At 35.4% G+C, this 18,271-nt stretch overlaps 1 protein-coding gene across 12 annotated transcripts in view; it reads right to left on the bottom strand.

Moving 5' to 3' along the window:
• Nucleotides 1-3,016: 3,016 nt before the first annotated feature.
• The window catches only part of LOC129727849 (phosphatidylinositol transfer protein alpha isoform), a 37,842-nt gene continuing 22,587 nt past the window's right edge, over nucleotides 3,017-18,271 (bottom strand). For 11 of the 12 annotated variants that reach the window (XM_055686069.1, XM_055686071.1, XM_055686077.1 and 8 more), the window contains 7 exons: nucleotides 17,182-17,212; nucleotides 7,505-7,616; nucleotides 7,287-7,438; nucleotides 6,428-6,505; nucleotides 4,637-4,746; nucleotides 4,392-4,571; nucleotides 3,017-4,305 (listed from right to left, as the gene is read on the bottom strand). In XM_055686069.1, the coding sequence (XP_055542044.1) occupies nucleotides 4,167-4,305; nucleotides 4,392-4,571; nucleotides 4,637-4,746; nucleotides 6,428-6,505; nucleotides 7,287-7,438; nucleotides 7,505-7,616; nucleotides 17,182-17,212 (802 nt within the window). In that variant the 3' untranslated portion in view covers nucleotides 3,017-4,166. Of the gene's footprint in view, nucleotides 4,306-4,391; nucleotides 4,572-4,636; nucleotides 4,747-6,427; nucleotides 6,506-6,878; nucleotides 6,957-7,286; nucleotides 7,439-7,504; nucleotides 7,617-17,181; nucleotides 17,213-18,271 lie in introns of all 12 variants that reach the window. The other variant, XM_055686068.1, reaches the window with a different exon arrangement.

Here is an 18,271-nt window from a genome sequence, read left to right as displayed (position 1 = left end):
GACGATCCGACGGACTATGATCATATAATCCATAGCTTTACCGAGTCCTTTGAAGGACAGACATTATTACAACGAAATGAAACGACGGACGATGGGAGAATTTTAATATTCGCAACAATAGACAATATTCGCCGTCTTTCCCAGTCAAAAATTATTTGCTGGACGGCACCTTCTCGACAGCACCGTGTGAATTCCGCCAAATCTTCACACTGCACGGTAGCTTCGGAAACGGGGATAATAGAAAGTTTTTGCCTTGTGTACATATGTTACTACCAAACAAGGTAGTAACAATTGCGAGCTTTGAAAATGCTTAAGAATTTGTGTGTAGAAAATAAGATTACTTTGAACCCAGGCATAATTTTGACGGATTCCGAGACAGCGGAAATTAATGCTGTTAAAGCAGTTTTTTGCGAAGCAGTACAGTATGGCTGCTTTTTCCATCTTTCAAAAAACCTATGGAAGAGGATCCAGAAACTCCATCGAACGAGCGCATTCAGCACTGATTTAAGAGTACAGCTAGCGTTCCGACAGATTGAGGCTCTGGCCTTCTTGAAAGTTCAAGAAGTACCAGATGGTTTCACTGCCATTCGGGCTTCGTCGCCAAAAAAGATGGCGCTAGTTATTACTCTAATTTCATTGCTAAGCGGTAAATTTGATAAAAAGATACAATAACAAATTTATGCGAATAATGAACCAATTACAAGCGAGCATTCCTAGCACAGACGACGTGAATGGACACCATCCGTTCCCTATGATATTCTCTGTTTTAATATCAAAAAAAAATTGATAGAGTCTGCCCGTTCCAATAGGTCAATTTATTGTTGTTTCCATGAGCTTAGACTAATGTGATGTCTCGAAGGTAAAAGTTTTCCGAAAAGTTTGAAACAATCCCCATACTTGAACAATTCTTAAACCTGCTGTCAGAACGTAATAAAAACTGATGTCTTGAAAGAAAACATGCTGGTATAAGCAACAGTACCAGTGGAGCAGAAAGCAGCAGGTCTCTCGTCGTCTATTATTGCAGCGGTACTCTTCTATACGTACATTTCAGCGATACACTTCCATTCGTACTGCAACGCGCGGTACTATTCGTATTGCAGTAGTACACTTCTGTTCGTACATTTTCATTCGTATGCAATCAAGGAAAAACTATAATGCTGCTGCTGATGGTGATTGACAGTTTATCTCATAAATATGATTGCCATAAATCAATCAACAAGAATTGCATATTTTTGCAACGGTTATAAGTTATATTTATTATATTTTATATTCGATATTCACTAAATATGTAATTATGACCGGATAGTATCGCGAAATTGAATTCCCAAATATATAAATTTATAGAAGAGTAAGAGCCGGTGAATGCTTGTGAATTTTTGGTCCATTTACTAAGATTCACGCGAATTTTTTCTTACACTTCAAAATTGTTAGATGATATTTTATTGTTTGCAACTATTCCATAATAAACGTTTATTAGCTGTCTTCGTAATACAGCGAATGTGATTGTAGGCAAATGAAAAAAAATATCATTCAAAAAACAAAAATGGAATTGTTGATTGCTACGATTTTTTGCTGAAACTTGTTAATAATTTTGTTCAACATATCTGCTTATGTTTGCCAATTAATAAACTTTCGTAAGGGCTCCCATATTATTTTGAAAGTAAGATCCATATTATAAATTTGATTTAATCGAAGTTAAATAAGACACAACCATTCATTATGATAACGTAAGTATTATTGGATTTGTATTTTGAGGATATAGAGTTAATTCTGACTTTGACGCATTACGAGAAATTCATCATGCTTCTTCAACAAGAACGATAAGCTTGTGCTTTGTCAAATGTACGAAAAATTCTACAGGCATAATATCGCTATCGCTAAATAAAAGTACGTAAGTCACCCAGCAAACACATTGATTCTGGCTGCGGACTCTGTATATTTTGGAACAAAAAATCCCCTTATTACAGTGTTTAGTCCCACGTCACCATTTCATACAAACCTAGAATTGTATACCATGTAGTATTTTCAGTAAGACGAAACGGTGGCTCAGCCTCAGGTGGAGTTTTTGGATCTCATCCATTTATTTTCGTAGAGTTTTAAACGCAACATTGTTTTGCTTCTCAAAAAACAGTTCGACCACATGATTTTTCGCGATTTGGAAGTCCGTCAAAATATTGCTCTGTGGTTCAAAGTAGTATTATCTTTATATATTTAGTTCTTAGCATTTTCTTGGCTCGCCTACAGGTTTTCTGAAATTCGATGTTCATATGTACATGAGGCAAAAACTTTCTGTATAATATGCTTTTTTTTCTATGTTAACTTAAATTGTAATTTAATTATGTATTAATTATTATATGATGTAGCTATAAAATGTAATTCAAAATTTATGTAAATAATACAAAAATTAGAAAGTAGTTTAGCAGTAGAATTTCCTATTTAAATGTTATTTATTCATTATATGATTTAGCTTTAAGTGATTAAAAAATTCCAAACTAAAATATATGGAAACATAAATTATAGTGGAACGTTCCTGTTGTGGTTTCGGAAAAATGGTACATATGAGAAACATCCTCTGGGAAAATGATACATTCGGGAAATGATATATTATTTTTCGGGGAAATGTTACATTCGGGGAGTCGGTTTTCGGGAAAGTGTTACATTCGGGGAAATATTTTTCGGGGAAGTGTTACATTCGGGGAAGTAATTTTCGGGGAATTGGTACATTCGGGAAAAAATCTTCCGGGGAATTGATCTTCGGGGAATCGGTACATTCGGGAAAATGGGTTTCGGGATAATGATTCGTGTCGGAAGGCCCGGGGTATTTGCCACCTTTACCAACACCCCCCCCCCCCCCCGTCCCCCGCTTAAATCCGGGCCTTATTAATGTGAAACTTTGGCAGAGATATTGACTTCTAAAATTATAAACTTGTATCATGGATCAATATCAGACCGTTGTGTATTTTTTCATCATATGAGACAGGTGGTGGTGGAAAAAGAATAAAAATCAAAACACATGTTTCCTCGAACTCCATTTTTAATTTCATATAACACTTACCAAGGTTATCGGAACAACTTATTTTTTGGATAGCATGTTTTGTCTTCAGTTTTCGTCTATTAGTATACCGGAAAAGAGGGGATTTATTGTACATTCCGAGATCAACTGGGATCCCCATTGATCGCTTGTCGCTGTCTAGTTTTCTGTACTTCACTAAATCGCATTAATTTTAATGGAAAGAATTGATTTGCTTTGTTTTTGCTTCAGTTAACTTTGCCTACTACAACTGAGTCTACATACGCATCTTGATCGATGAAATATCATCGATTGGACTAAAATAGCTCGCACACTCGTTTAAACCTTGTTTTTTATTTTCTCGCGCACGCATTTGAGCACGATGTGCTGCCGAACGACTATTGTTGTTATGCTTTTTTTAAATATTACATTGCCTTTAAAACAAATCATAGCGAAACTAAACACAATTCAAATTAGTGCAAGGGTCTGTTCAACGGGCATCTACTGAATATCAAAATAAAAACGCGTTGGGCATTATCATTAGCGCGATTGAATTAAATTAGTATTAGCATGTTTAAAACAAATTTGACTAAATCCAGCATGGACCCTTGGACCATGATTATTCTCATTCAACTTAAAATGTAGTGCTCTGTCTCTCATCATAAATAGGTAATTAGCTGATTGACGTATCCTATTTGCAGTTACTGTTTTACCATTCAGAATACTAACGCCTAACATGTTGCATTCATTTTTTTTCTAAACGCTACGTGCTAGATTTGCTGTTACTGTACGTTTTCTTTTCAAACATAACCGTTTTTTTATTAACCTTCAATTTACTGACGACTTACTAAATGGTATCTAATACAGGTGTTTCGGTGTATCTGTATGTGTAATTGTGTCACTAGATTTGGGTGTGTCTTACATTATTGGTAGCGGTTCGTTCTGAATATGTATAGCTGTTTTCCTGTTTATGTTTGTGTTTAATAACTGTTGTTTTTTCCTCATTAAATCGCTCGGTAAATTTACAATTAATATAAATGTCTATACCTCTCATCCAGTGTTTATGCTCCCATATGCCGTAATAAACCGCCAGGATGGTGTGTTGTGTTGTCTTGTTGTCCCAAAATACCAAATAATCGGCGCTCATTTACGCGGCCTAATCTGTTTCAGCACGCATTCCGCGCACTTCACCAACATGACGCTGCTTGTCCAGCTCTTCTTTGGTTTTATCTTCCAACTCACGGATATCCTCCATTGTTAGACCGTGCCAGCTGTCCATCCAGCAAAACACTTGTCTGAAAATGTCCAGAGAACATAGATCAATGCACGCATGCAATCAATTGGCGGCACTGATACCGAAATATGTTTGCAAACTACGTACCGGTGGAAAATCGTAAACAGTCTTCGCTCCGATTTCTGGATAAAGCTTTCTATTCTAGACTGGAGCCCAAACCATTTGAATTCGCAGGTGACCAGCTTATAGCAGGTCATAACCGGCTCTACCTTTTTCTTCCAATCTGGACCGACCAGCGGCCCTCGTCCGGTTTTCTGGGATTTAAATCTGAAATAAAAATAAAAGGGGAAATAGTCAAACTATGAAAATAAAAAAAATATCGTAAAACTTACTTGGTAGGGTCCTCGCTTTCCCTGTAGTCGGCAGCGGTTACTGGGTCATTAGCAATATCAATATGCACAACTTCGCGCAGTTTCAGCTTCTCTGATGGTAGCTCATGAGCCTGTGATGGCATTTGAAGATAGATGGATAGATAGATATTTTATTTATTATTTTGACCAGTGGCCATTAATGAACTACAACAAATAAAGCAAAATCATTGTTGTGAATTAGAAAACAATAAAAAGGATTGTTAGTTTATGAATAACAAGAATTATTTACAAGCTCAAAAATGCAGAGAATGTCTTCCCTAAACCACAACAAAACGTGGTATAAGATCATGGGGATCATATCTTGAAATAAGCTACTTTAAATTTCAGAACAAAGCGTATTTTCACAAACTATCGAAAGCGTCGTATACAAATTACGTAACGCATGAAGGTGGAGAGGGGTGTAGTTTGCGCAGGGGCGACTCGTCCATAGGTGCAACCTGTGCATTGCACGTGGAAACGCCAAACAAAAAATAAATTTCAAATCCAAACTTATACATTCATATTATTTAATTTTATAGTGATATTTTTAAATAGTAACAAAAAGAAGAACTTGCGTTTTTTCGCGGACATCATTGTGGTTATTTCCCCGAACTGTGATTTTCAGAACTTATAATTGAACAGGCAGGTTCGAAAGTCACGAGTCGCCTCTGAGTTTGCGTTTCTTTTTGTTTCATATGGGGAAGGACGTTAGTTGAGACAGTTACGTTACTGTAATTTTTTTGAAAAATCGAAAATGTTAGGGGGCAAGTTGTTCGTAATTTCAGAGGGCAGTCATATAAAACTTAATTTATAGCCAATTTCTTTATTCCACCAGCTCACCTCGTTTTGAGCTGGAAGCAACCTAACTGCTGTCAAACCCCTTCTTGATTCGCTCGATTTTGTCCCAGTATTGACCTGGCGTGCTACCCGAAGCCCACCGTAGATTTGTCAGCTTCAACCCACCACCGCACTTCTTTAGTTCGTAAACAATTATCTGGCATCTCTTTCTTACTTGCGTCGTAAATCGCGATGTCGTTACATTATTTCTCGGCAGATTTGCCCTGACGCAGTGGAATAAAGAAATTCGCTATTATTGTTACATAGGAAGGAAGGGGGTCTGAAATCAATACTTTTAGCGTTATGTAATTTGTGCACAATGCCTTACGGATTGAATGATCACCACCCAAATAAATCCGGAAAAAATAAATGTGCTTACTAAACTAAGCATAACCTAAAACAGATTCTGTCCGGATTTGCAATGTGTTATGCGGTTCTCTTAACAAGAACAGTCAGCGTGTTCATGTAGAAAGGAAATGTTTTTAGAAATTGTGAGTTGATCAGACTTAAAAGCAGTAATAAATCAAACGTAAAGTGGTAATCGTTCAATGTGATGCGTTATGGTGGACTTATTATGATAGATTCATTGTCCAGCGGCAGTGGAGTGTTTTAAAAATTACAATAGTCTTAGAATGAGATTCAGCTACTTTTTCAGATAAGAATAGAAGATACGTGTGGTTTATGAGCTCGTAATATAAAGAAAATAACTAAAAATTACTTCTTGTTAATTTAGTTCTATAATATCTATACTATACTACAAATTTTTACCGTTTAATTCTGTTACATTTTCTGCTGTTCTAACAGAATTAAAAGGTAAAAGTATTTTAGTATATGGTAAGCAATGCGTTATAGCAAAACAATACTACTGGTTAATTCGTGAAACTGAATTGAAAGATTTGACTATCAGTTCTGGCATGATTTACAACAGCAACTCACATTGTTCTGATCACCCACATCGGCAACATGGAGTGACTCGATACTAATGATGAAATTTTCCTTCATATAACCGGGATTCTTGTTTGATGATAAAATTATGGCCACACCACACAATGCAGAGTTATACACGAGTGCCAAGATCCATTTTATTTTACATAGCGATTTTCACCAACACCGGTATCAAAGAGCACAGATTAAAGGGATGCACATAGAAGCATAAGCACACACGATTCATTCGATTGATGCGCACAAAACGGTGTGGTACGTTTCCAGAAGTATGCAATATTATCAGGAACCAGTTTTAGTAGTATGAACGAGCACCAAAATCCAGCGCATTTCCCGATTTAGTTTGTCATTTAGCGAGCGTAAAAAACAGGATTCGATTTTACGCATGTAAAGAAAGCAGAAAAGGAAAGGATGTTAGTTTTACTCAAGAAGAAAGCTGACTTACGTTTTCCATTTCTCCATCTCCCTCGGCATGTAACGTTTCCACCATCAACATCATTTTCTCCTTCATCCATTTCGGGTTCTGTGTATATTGAAATCATGATAAAGCTTTGCCAATCAAAAATTTCTAAATCGAATGCTTATATCTAATTTTAAGCTCAATGTTGTTCTCAACCATTGTTGCATTGCGTATGAAGAATACTTTAAATTTTTAAAAGGAGATTTAGGTCATCAAATATTTAATTAAATATTTGAGAACAACAATAAACACAATTGGATTGATTTCCACACAACTGAATTACAGTTAATTAACCGAGGGATGATTGAGATTCCGAATTTAAAATTTACAGTTTTCCTGATGAATGTTTCCCTCTACTGATGGAAACACAAGGCACAGGAATACAATACATACGGTTATTACTGTCCGGCAGTAGGGATATGCATTCCATGCTTCCTCGTGCACCTCCAACGAACCTTTAGGCGCTAGTAGTCTGATAAATGCTGGTACTTTCGATGCCAGATGATAGATTTTGTAGGTGTACTGACCGGACGAATATTTGCCTCCTGAAAGGAGAATGGAATATTATTTCAGTTATGTTTAAATGGAATTATAGGCGCTAGTCGACATACCCAGCAGTGGATAGTTGGTGAAAGGTTCATTCTTTAACACTTCTATTCCCTCGCCACCACCGGTTTCGTTTTTTGACACCTCGGCCACTGAGTAGAGCTGTGCCACTTGATACTGAAGGAGAAAAAAAAGAGAAAAATTTATTAAGAGCTAGGCTAACGCTTATTACTTGAAATTGCGATAACTATATTTGGTTGTTGTTTTCGTACGATAGTATGTGTGTAAGTAATAATAGAACAGCAAAATTTGCTATAACTTTTCAAACTTGTTTGTAAAGAGCAGATATTCGTATCCTCCCGAATAAGAACGAACATTCGATTTACGATCTGGTGGAGTTAAGTTAGAAAAAAACCGCTTCAATGGATTCACAATGAAATTGTGGAAATGATATTGAAGAATCGCTGCGGTTCACAATAGCTACGATAAGCTTTTAAATAAATATCTACGAATGATTAGCCTTAATCACGAACACGATCGATCAACATTGATTTCGAAGAACCGTGGATTGCCTTGTCTCTGCTTAATTCGCAGCTCCCGGTTCCCTAAATTTGGGTTTATTTGATATAAACACATATTGTTTAAATTGGTTACCTTGTGAGATCGTCTTATTGTTACAACCTTCTGATGATAGGGTGCCGGTGAGTTACGCAGATTCAATTTCAACAGGGCCAGTATAAAAATGGTTGATTATGGTATAAAAACAGCGTGTTGAATTGGTATCATGCTCTTAGCGATAATTTTTCAGATGTAGCTAGAAAAAAACACTCAAAAAGAGAATTTAGTCTAGAAAGAATTTTTTTTCACAGTGTACATATTTTATAGAACCGCAATTTTATTATATCTATAACTTTGCTGAAGACACCATTTCAATCAAACAAGCTGTTTTTCTGATACAGAATTTTTCATCCATCAGTCACATTTTTGGATAGGTTCTTTTGAAACAGCAGTCATGAGTCTACATGAAGAGCTGATATTATGAACAACTGTACAAATTTTCTGCGAGATCGGAAATGGTCGATTTGCGGAATAGCGTGAACTACTAATTACACATGGCGACACTCTATCTTTGAAAAAAAAAAAATAAAGAGAAATTTTATTTGTTTGTATCAACTTTAATTTTATTAGTACTAGTTTCTAAGCCGCGTTTTTGAGTAATTGCTATGTAACATTGATATGCTCCATGACATTTTTAATATCCACTATTAATGCTTTGAAATAATTTTACATGCTGTTGCATTGAACGATCAGAATAGTTTGTACAAACTGATGTTTATAGAAAAAGAACGTATGATATCGATGTAAAACACAAAACAAAAGTAATTTCCAAAACAGATCGCGATTTTGCGAGAAAAAGCAAAAAAAAGTGATGAAATTCGTTCTTGAGTTCAGAGTGTTTTCAATTCAACAGAGCAGTTACAAGTGAAACTAATTCTGGCTGGCCAAGTAATAGTATCTATCACCACGTTAGCCTAAAACCGAATATACTACAAAATACGCTTACAAATCGGTTGCATAAACAAATACAAACATCTTTTCACCATATGAAGTAAAACGTGGATTGCAGGAAATGATGACGGGGGCTCTTGTCACTTGTGTATCATTATGAGGATGCGCGAGTGACTCCACTAGTGACTAGAGTATGTTACTCCAATGAGTGAAGATTTGAATTCATTGATCCTATGATGTTGAAAAGTAATGGAAGGCATGGAATTCACTACTTCCATTACTTAACTTCATTCAAAGGTATACATTTTTACCGAATATGGAATCAGCACTCACAGTAAAATTTTCGCACAGGCTGGTAATAATAAAAGCGTGAAGATGCTTCACTAGAGTAATTCCGCTCAAAAACGAGCAACCATTTTAATCCACCATTTCAAATTTGGTGGAAAATTTGCATAATATGCTCAAAAGATGCCATTTTGTGCTATTGGTTATTGACTCTTTTTTGAAAAGCAATGTAAAAATTGATGATTACAAATATTTTTAGAGACAAAACGTTTTGCTTGATTGGGTAAAGTTGTAGAAAATAATTTTGTTTTTCTAAAAAAAATACTCTCGGGAATAATTACACATTATAAGCTAACCAAAAATAGTTTACTAAACTTGGAGTAATAGAAAATAAAACAAATTTTGTTTTTCAACAAAATTTTACCTTTTTTGTTTCTCATTTCTCCATGATCGGACAGATACAATGTTTAGCTTATCTTTTGTAGTTTTTATAAAAAAAAATCACAGGAGGGTTGTGTGCAAAGCCACGACCGCAAGGTTGAAGTAGAATACTTTTACATGAAAGATAACCCGGCTGCTTGCGTGTCACCGCTTGTTAAGCACAGTATCAACAAATCGTAATAAACATCACACTGCTGTGCATTTGCAGCAGCATCAAACCTCGGTTGCAGTTTATTAATAACCATTCATTATGCTCTTCCAAATACATTTAGTAGCCTTAAAAAAGGCCGATTGCTGCAATTGCAATTTTCATTCAATTATTGCATAAATGCTTCATGGTCAGATATGCCCGCTGCAACTGCTACACTATTCGTAGCCATGCCACAGTTGTTGACCGCTATACGCTGCCATTGGTAACGCTGCTCTGCATCTGCTGGCCCAGCTGCTATTGATGCTGAGATCCGCTGCAACTAGTGCGCTATCCATTGCTACGCCACAGTTGTGGCCGCTATCCGCTATCGCTGGTATCCACTGCACTGCTACTGCTGCTGCTAAGAGATGACTGCTGTTGTCGCTTTCTTAAACTATTATGAGCGGCTCCGGCTGAAACAGGCTCTTATATAGGCCAAATAGCATATTAAGGTATATGATTCTGTCGACCGTCGATTTTTCGTTTTGACAATATTTTCAATAGTACAATAGCTTGAATAATAAAATTACAATTATCTTCATTTGAGAAGAATCTTAGATGATTTTCCAATCTATTGCTGCAAGAACGAAGGAAATCCATCGAATACTAATCGATTTACTAGCATTTGAAATTGGACATATTTTTCACATTTTCCGGTTTTAGATTTTCATTTCACATCCCTATGTAGCCGAACTACCTGAGAGAAGTATTCTACTTCAAAACTTGTTATTTAGCCGAAGGTGTCACACCATTCAAACAAACCGTTTTGGCTATAAATGTGTTATTTCTACATAGCATTTTCACATAGCTTCTCCAAAACGAGTCGTGATTAAAAAACCTAACCAATAGCGCAAAATGCTGGCATTACAAGCTTGTCATCGTATGTTCGAATTCGATTCACTAAGATCGTAGCACAAGCCCCCAAGTAACAAAATTGGTTATATGTATCAAAGTTTTATAGCGCTTTTTTGGCTTATTGAGGACTATACTGCCGTTCAAATCATAGCAGTCTCATGTTCTACACAAATCTTATGCACGCTGGGACAACTGTGCACTGAACGGCAGTATACTGCCGGTAAAAGCAAAACTGTCCCATACTGATTTTTGTCACTTTTGAGTTATCATCGGGAATCGACTATATTGTTATCATATTTTAAGAAAAAATCTAAAATTGATACTTATGTATGGCAAAACATGGAAAAAATACCAAGTTATGTTTGTCTTATATTGAAAGTACTCACAATATAGTCCCACTGCATAGTGAAATAAATTGCGAACATATAATTTTGCTCCAGATTAGTGTATATCGGATAATTTTAGGCATATAGAAGAATGTCATTCAATTAACTAGACTAATGTTATTTTTCTGTAGTACAATCTACGTTGCCGATGATACTGCCGCTTGCTGGTTGAACTTATATGTGGTGGGACGAAATATGCGTGTACTTTTGAAATATTCCCGCATATTTTGTCCCATATTGTTTTTTTTTCATGTTATATAACGAAAAACCAATTCCACCTAGGTTTTTTGTTCTCAACGTTAAACTTCTGGTGCCATTAAACTGTTCTGGTCTTTTTTTTTTTTTTTTGATCTAATAACTAAGAATAGCTGGAAATTAGAAAAATTACGGATAATAATAAATCGCCGTTTTCTCAACATATTGTCTTTCATTATGGGACAGTAATCTGGGTTATGATTGGTCGATCTCTAATCGGTCTACAGGGAATCTCTTCCATCCCGTATTTTGATTTCTTAGATCGCCCTGGAAAAATTGAAAAGATCGTTTATTTTTCGATTTGATTTTTCCGATCTCCTGAAAATCCGTGCAGAACTTTTTTTAGATGCGATTTTGAGTAATTGTCAGATATCGTGTACCCTTTCCAATGTTATGGCATCATCATCCATTCCATTCCTGCCCATAATGCAACTGGTGGCGCACTAGCAGATGTGATATGATCGGAGTGCAACCGAATCGGACCAAGCTCCAAAAACATTATTTCGAGTAATCGGTGTTCAATGTTTAAAGAATTTTTTGTTGTAGGGACTTATTACAGAAAACGAGGCTTTTGATATTGAAGATGGTGAGTCGGCTGGATTTTGGACAAGTAGCTCGTCTGCGAAACTGTTCAACTCACTCAGCTGTCACCAGCTAAGTTTCATTCGCCCTCTCTAATACAACATATGGCTCGTCTCGTCAGTGACTGATGGCGGGGCGAGTTGCTCGCCTCGTCTCGTCTTCTGTAATAGGCCCCATAATATCATCATGAACTATTTAAATGATTTTTTATAAATAATAGATTATTCATTCTCACTAGGGATGTAACGGATATCCGCATCCGCAAATGCGGAACATCCGCATGGAAATTGACATTCGCATCAACATCTGCATCCGTAATCACATATCCGCATCCGCATCATACCATGCGGATATTGAAAAAAAATATCGCTTCATAAAATATAGCAGAAAAATTTTCCTTGGTGTATTTACTGCTCGCCAAAATAACTTTTGCACTGGGGAGGGGCATAGTTATGTGAAAAAAGCAAAATATAACACAAGGGATGCTACGGATATCCGCATCCGCATCCGCGAATGCGGAACATCCGCATGAAAATTGACATCCGCATCAACATCTGCATCCGTAATCACATATCCGCATCCGCATCTGCAGATGTCTGAAAAATCACATCCGTAACATCCCTGATTCTCACGTACACTGGTGTTAATAACTAACTCGATTTGAAAAAAAAAACCAATGGCGCTTGGTTCGGCGAATTTTACAGCGCCGCGAAAAAGTGCTTTAAAAGATCGATTCAACAGAGACCGATCATGCAGCTCCAATTTTTCAAATGGATCGATCATGAGACCGTTCAGTTAAATCGATCCTGAAGATCGATCTTTCTCTTAGGATCGCTTAATTCTAATCCGGGTACCGGCAGTATACAACTTTGATAAAACCATAATTGTTACTTGGGCCCAGCAATTGTCATGTATACCAATAGTATAACTCTGAGTCCAATAACAAAGTGCAACAAAAATTAACTTTTTCTTTTGCCTTGGTTTCTATATATGATCTTTCCATGTATTTTGACGCAAATGTGTTCAGACTCGGGGAATTTGTATTTGCGTCAAAATACGAAAAAAAATGTTGCACTGTGTAATCAGTAAGGTCGAATTTCGACAGCGAGATACCTAAGCTTTGCTTTGCTTTGACAAGTAGGTACAACCGATACTACATACAACAAATCATAAAACTCAATGTGCCCGCTTAGCTACAACATAGAATAAATTTCTATCGCTAGCTCAGTGGAGTGGTTCGATGATAAGACTAATAATGTGAATCTAATCTACTCTTCATATCACCGTTATAATCATAATCAACAGTGTCATTTTCTCATTTTCTTTCTATTCGTTCAATCAATAGTTCCGAAATCAAACAACATGTTCTTGAATATTAGTTTAGCTGTAAGTAAGAACTGATTACATTGTGTGGAAATCGTTATGCAGTACACCATCCTACACTTACTACTTTGTGTGTGTTAATCGACTCTATCTCGAGACTCTCAACAGCTGTGCTCGAACTATGACGTAAAAAACGCAATATTGATAGCCGGTTATAAAAAAGTGATGATGTAGGATCATCTGCCTTTGCTGTGTAACGCTGACGACGATACTCGTTTGCGTTTGTATAGAAACGTACAGCAGTACCTACAATGTTGCAAATTCAAAAAACAACAACGTTTGGAACGGCAATAATTATAGTTTTATTAGATTTTTTTTTCTTAATTCAACTTTTTAGTTTGAATAGCTAGTGTTTACCCTAAACATAAGCAGCTGCAAATTTGTTTAATTTCTAGAGCACTGATACATTGCTAACTAACATACGGTACTGCAAACAGCACGTTAGATTCCTGTGTTATACAACGGCAATTAGTTGACTCATTGGCGGTAAAAATTTAACAATGATAACAAAAATCGAGTAGTCTTGTTTTAAGCTCGTAGGACAAAAAAAATACCACGAAGCTGGGAAGGTACTGAGCACTTCCATGCGAAATGATCTGGAAAATCGTGAAAATTCAATCGATAATTTTTGATTTGAATGAAACTTTGCACACGTGTTTGGCTTAAAAAAATGTTAAATTTTTCATTAAAAAATAGGTGATTTTTTTTTGAGAAACATAACAAAACTTTTGATTAAAATCCCGAATGGAAATAAAAAAAAATTATTGATTGAGTTTTATGAAAAAAATTTCAAATGATTTTAAACAATTAAAATAGTCGATTCAAACCAATAGTCTTAAAATGGTTGACTTTAAATCTATGCTTGTTGCTGGACGACCACAATACTCACAAAAAAGCATATTTTCATAAAAAAAACTGAAGTTTTTCGAACCTAATATTGAAATATTACACAAACAGGTGCATTTAGAAAGTTAATCGCAGAAAGCTTTATGATTTGAAATTACTGTTAACATCATATTGCCTCATTGAAATTTGATTATTCTCAAAAATGTTGAAATTGAAGAAAAAATCTTTGAAATTTACTTGTAAGTAGGGGCGACACAACCTAAGCATTTACAAGGGGGCGCCAGGCAAAAAATAAATTTCAAATCCAAATTTATATGTAATTTTTTAAGTGTTATTTTTGAATAGTAACAAAAAGAATAATTTGCGTTTTTTTTTGCGGACATAATTGTGATTACTTTCCCAAACTGTGATTTTAAGAATATATAATTGAACAGGTAGGTTCAAAAGTCACGAGTCGCCCCTGCTTTCAAAAAAAGTTTGTCTTATATTTCGGTATCCGGAACTTTTTGACAGAAGTTTTGGAATCAAGTTTAAACGAAAAAAAATTCGAGCGGAAAAAGATAAACTTATTTTTTTATTTATTGCATTCAAAATAACTTGAAAACGGATACATTTACGAAGCGAATTATAATAAACTTTTCGATTTGCAATTATTATTCAAAATCATTAGAATACAAATATTTTAAAAAATTCTGAAATTATTTTTTTTGCAACTCAATTTTTCTTTGTTTTTTATTTTTTTAATCCTGGACTTTTTATCAAAAGCTGCGTTTCAACTTTGAAAAAAATAAAATCTTTATTTTCGAATTAGAATATAGTAGAGCAGTTCCAAAATAAATGTCCCAGTTTAATTATTTTTTTTTAATCGTCATTTTTGCCCTGTGAAAAAAATTTTAAAATTGGTTGATCCAAAAAATGGTTGATCCGTCCATCTCGTAGGTCATTTGGCATGGAAACGCTCTACTGCGGTAACCGCAGTACAAATTTGGACTCTCTTCCGCTACGGTAAACATACGGCTATCGGTTTTGCGATGATAATTGGTATGAGATAGGTTTTACAACTGTGGGTCGCCAATAAAACGCATACTTCAATGTTTTGATAAAAGCATACCAAAAGCCTAGTTTCTGGTTCGTACCACCGCGTCTATGGAGGTAATTGATTTTTTAAACATCATCCCTGTTTGACACCTGTCACGCTAAAACTGTCAGCCGATCACCTCATCAATTGGGGTTAAGTATCACAGTGAAACATACCAAAAATGTATCTTTTGAAATAAGTAAACGAAGCGCGAGATGCTTTTAATAATGCTTAAATGATAACATTATGCAAAATGTTCTAGCAGTCATTCGCTGCATTAGAACTTGAATATCAGATATCGTCACACGGTAATACACCGGGAAAGCAAAAAGCAATCATTTTAATCATAGTTCGCACTGAAAGGAAGATTGAAACTATTGAATGTTTAATTGAATATTCATTCAATGATGAAACAACTGTTGATTGATTTTTCAATGAAAGGGTAAAATAAAAAGGAATGAAGTAAATCCGAATACATCGAAATTGTGCATACAACTGTTAGTCAAACCACAAGAATGTCCTACACGCTCACATTTTTTCCTCTTTGTTTGTAAACAGTAAAAAATTCTGAACATTACACGTTACGTACATTATTAAAACTTCAGTTGCTTTCTACGTAAACTACGATTTTGTTTCAAAATAACGTGCAATATCATTTAAATTTGCGTTTAATATTTCTATATATTTTCTATCATAGTTGATGGAGGCATTTCTTTATATGCAATTCAACATAAATTTTTGGCACTTTTTTCACAATTTTCGTATTGAATAATTCTCGCTAAAACCGGCCCATTATTTCAATGAAGGTATTGAAAACGATTAAAGTTATGTTTGTTTAAAGGCCCATGTTGAATACTAAATGATGATGATGATGAAGAAAAAATTCTAGCTAATATTACTAGTTTTTTTGACAATACTCTACTCAATACTATACTCGAATACACCAAGGTCACTTTTTACGCGCTTTTTTTACGCGGATTCCGGAATTTGCACGGTATTTTTTTACGCGGATTCCGGAATTTACGCGGTTTTTTCACGCTGAATCCGGAATTTACGCGGTATTTTTTTACGCAAATTTCGGTTTCTCTTCACTCGGATCGCAGAAATAACGCAGGTTTATTTACGCGGATTCCGGAATTTGCGCGGTTTTTTTTACGCGGTACGTTTCCCCCGCGTAAAAAGCGACTTTAGTGTACTAGAAAACTGCGCCGCAGCTACTGCCTTAAATGAAAAAGAGGCAACCGATCTTGGTATTGTTTCAATAGAAGAATATATATATGGTATGGTATTGAGCTATGAAGTATCATACAGGTCAATTACATTTTTAGTAACCCCTTTTCGCTTGTGAATAGATGATAATATTCCTAGTATTTATCAGGCTTCAGTTAGATACCTAGAGAATACGTATTTTTAATATTGAAAATAAATAAATATCTCGAGTGTTTCAATAGGATCTGGCAAAAAAGCACATTTCAAAACGTAAATTGTATTGTTGTATTGTTAATGAAATATGACAAAAGTTAAAATTTTTATATAACGTAATGATCTGTTAACTTGAAATCTTATCAGAAGAAACTATGTTACTTTTTTGACAAAGTTTAAAAAAATGTAAAAGTAATATTGTGAAGGTTATGTAGTGCTTTGGCAATTTTAATAATTAATATTAACGATTGCCGAATAATAATTATACACTAGCACATCTTGTCAGTGAGCCTCAAACTTACTCTGCTCTCAAAACTTTCAAGTGCATTTTGATTTCATTTGAATCATTCACACCTCCAGCGCAAACATCCTGCATATATACACGGTGTTTGAACAGAAAGTCAGATCTGTCATAGCCACCTGTAAAAGTTAGCCAGCCAGCAACGTTTTGCTATAGTGAGACATGCACAATGTAGACAGCTTTGAGTTCCTTCATATTATGAAGCTTACCTCTTCAACCGTCAGTGGTAGAGTTACTCGACTGAAAAGACAGAAAGAAAAATATTAGAAATTTTCAAAGAATGCCGCTTTAATAAATCATAACAATGTAAGCTAGTAACAAGTATCGGTTTTAATGTACTGATTTGATTCATTCGATTTAAATTTCTAATTTAAAGTAAGTGCTCTTTACAAAGAATAAAGATGTGTGATCATAAAAAATAATGTTTCACAAAAAAAATGAAAAAAACTTCCATCACTTCAAAATTTTGTTCAATTTTATTTGTCACGGAACAAAATAGTACCTCAACGACGGAATACAAAAACAAACCAAAGCACCGATTATACTGCTTGGGGCATGGTTTTCCATCAGGACACGTGGGATTTTTCCTGGTCGCCGAGGAGAAACTGAGTGGTAGTTGCGAGAGTATTTGTATTCTCAGAATGATTGAGTAGCCGTTCTCACGGGACATAGTGTAGTGTATATATGCGAAGCTCTGATTCATGATTAAACCCTGTATGAAATATACTAGCAATAAGAGCTGGTAGAGTTGGTTCTCGCAATCTACCGATGATCGGTCGTATAATTGAATATTTGATTTTTTTATTGCATCATCGAGGGACGAATAATCGGTACGTTACAAATCAGTGTTCGTAAATCTCAAAAACCTAAATTAATCCACCTAGCGGTCGGACCCAGCCTTTCTCATTCAATTTTTTATTTTTAAAAATAGATTTACATGACCGCTTCAATCCAATAAATGTATATACTCTTTAGGTTCTAAAATATTGATGTTGTATTCTTTACATATAAAAATGCAGTCGAGTCTGTCTGTCTGTCTGATCCATATAGGCCCGAAAACTACCGAACCGATCGACGCGAAAATTTGTATGTAGGGGTTTTTGGTGCCGATAAAGGTTCCTATGATAGTTTGAGACCCCTCCATCTTCTGGAAGGGAGGAGTCCCATACAAATGAAACATAAATTTCTGCACAACTCAAGAACAAACTAAGCAAATGAAACCGAATTTGGCATGTGGATGTTTTAAGAGGTAGCTAATATGTCCATAATAGTTGGATGAAATACAAATTTGTGCACATC

The sequence above is a fragment of the Wyeomyia smithii genome, chromosome 3 (assembly GCF_029784165.1).
Source record: "Wyeomyia smithii strain HCP4-BCI-WySm-NY-G18 chromosome 3, ASM2978416v1, whole genome shotgun sequence".
NCBI classification, from domain to species: domain Eukaryota; kingdom Metazoa; phylum Arthropoda; class Insecta; order Diptera; family Culicidae; genus Wyeomyia; species Wyeomyia smithii.
This window is presented reverse-complemented; position numbering and strand designations above follow the sequence as displayed.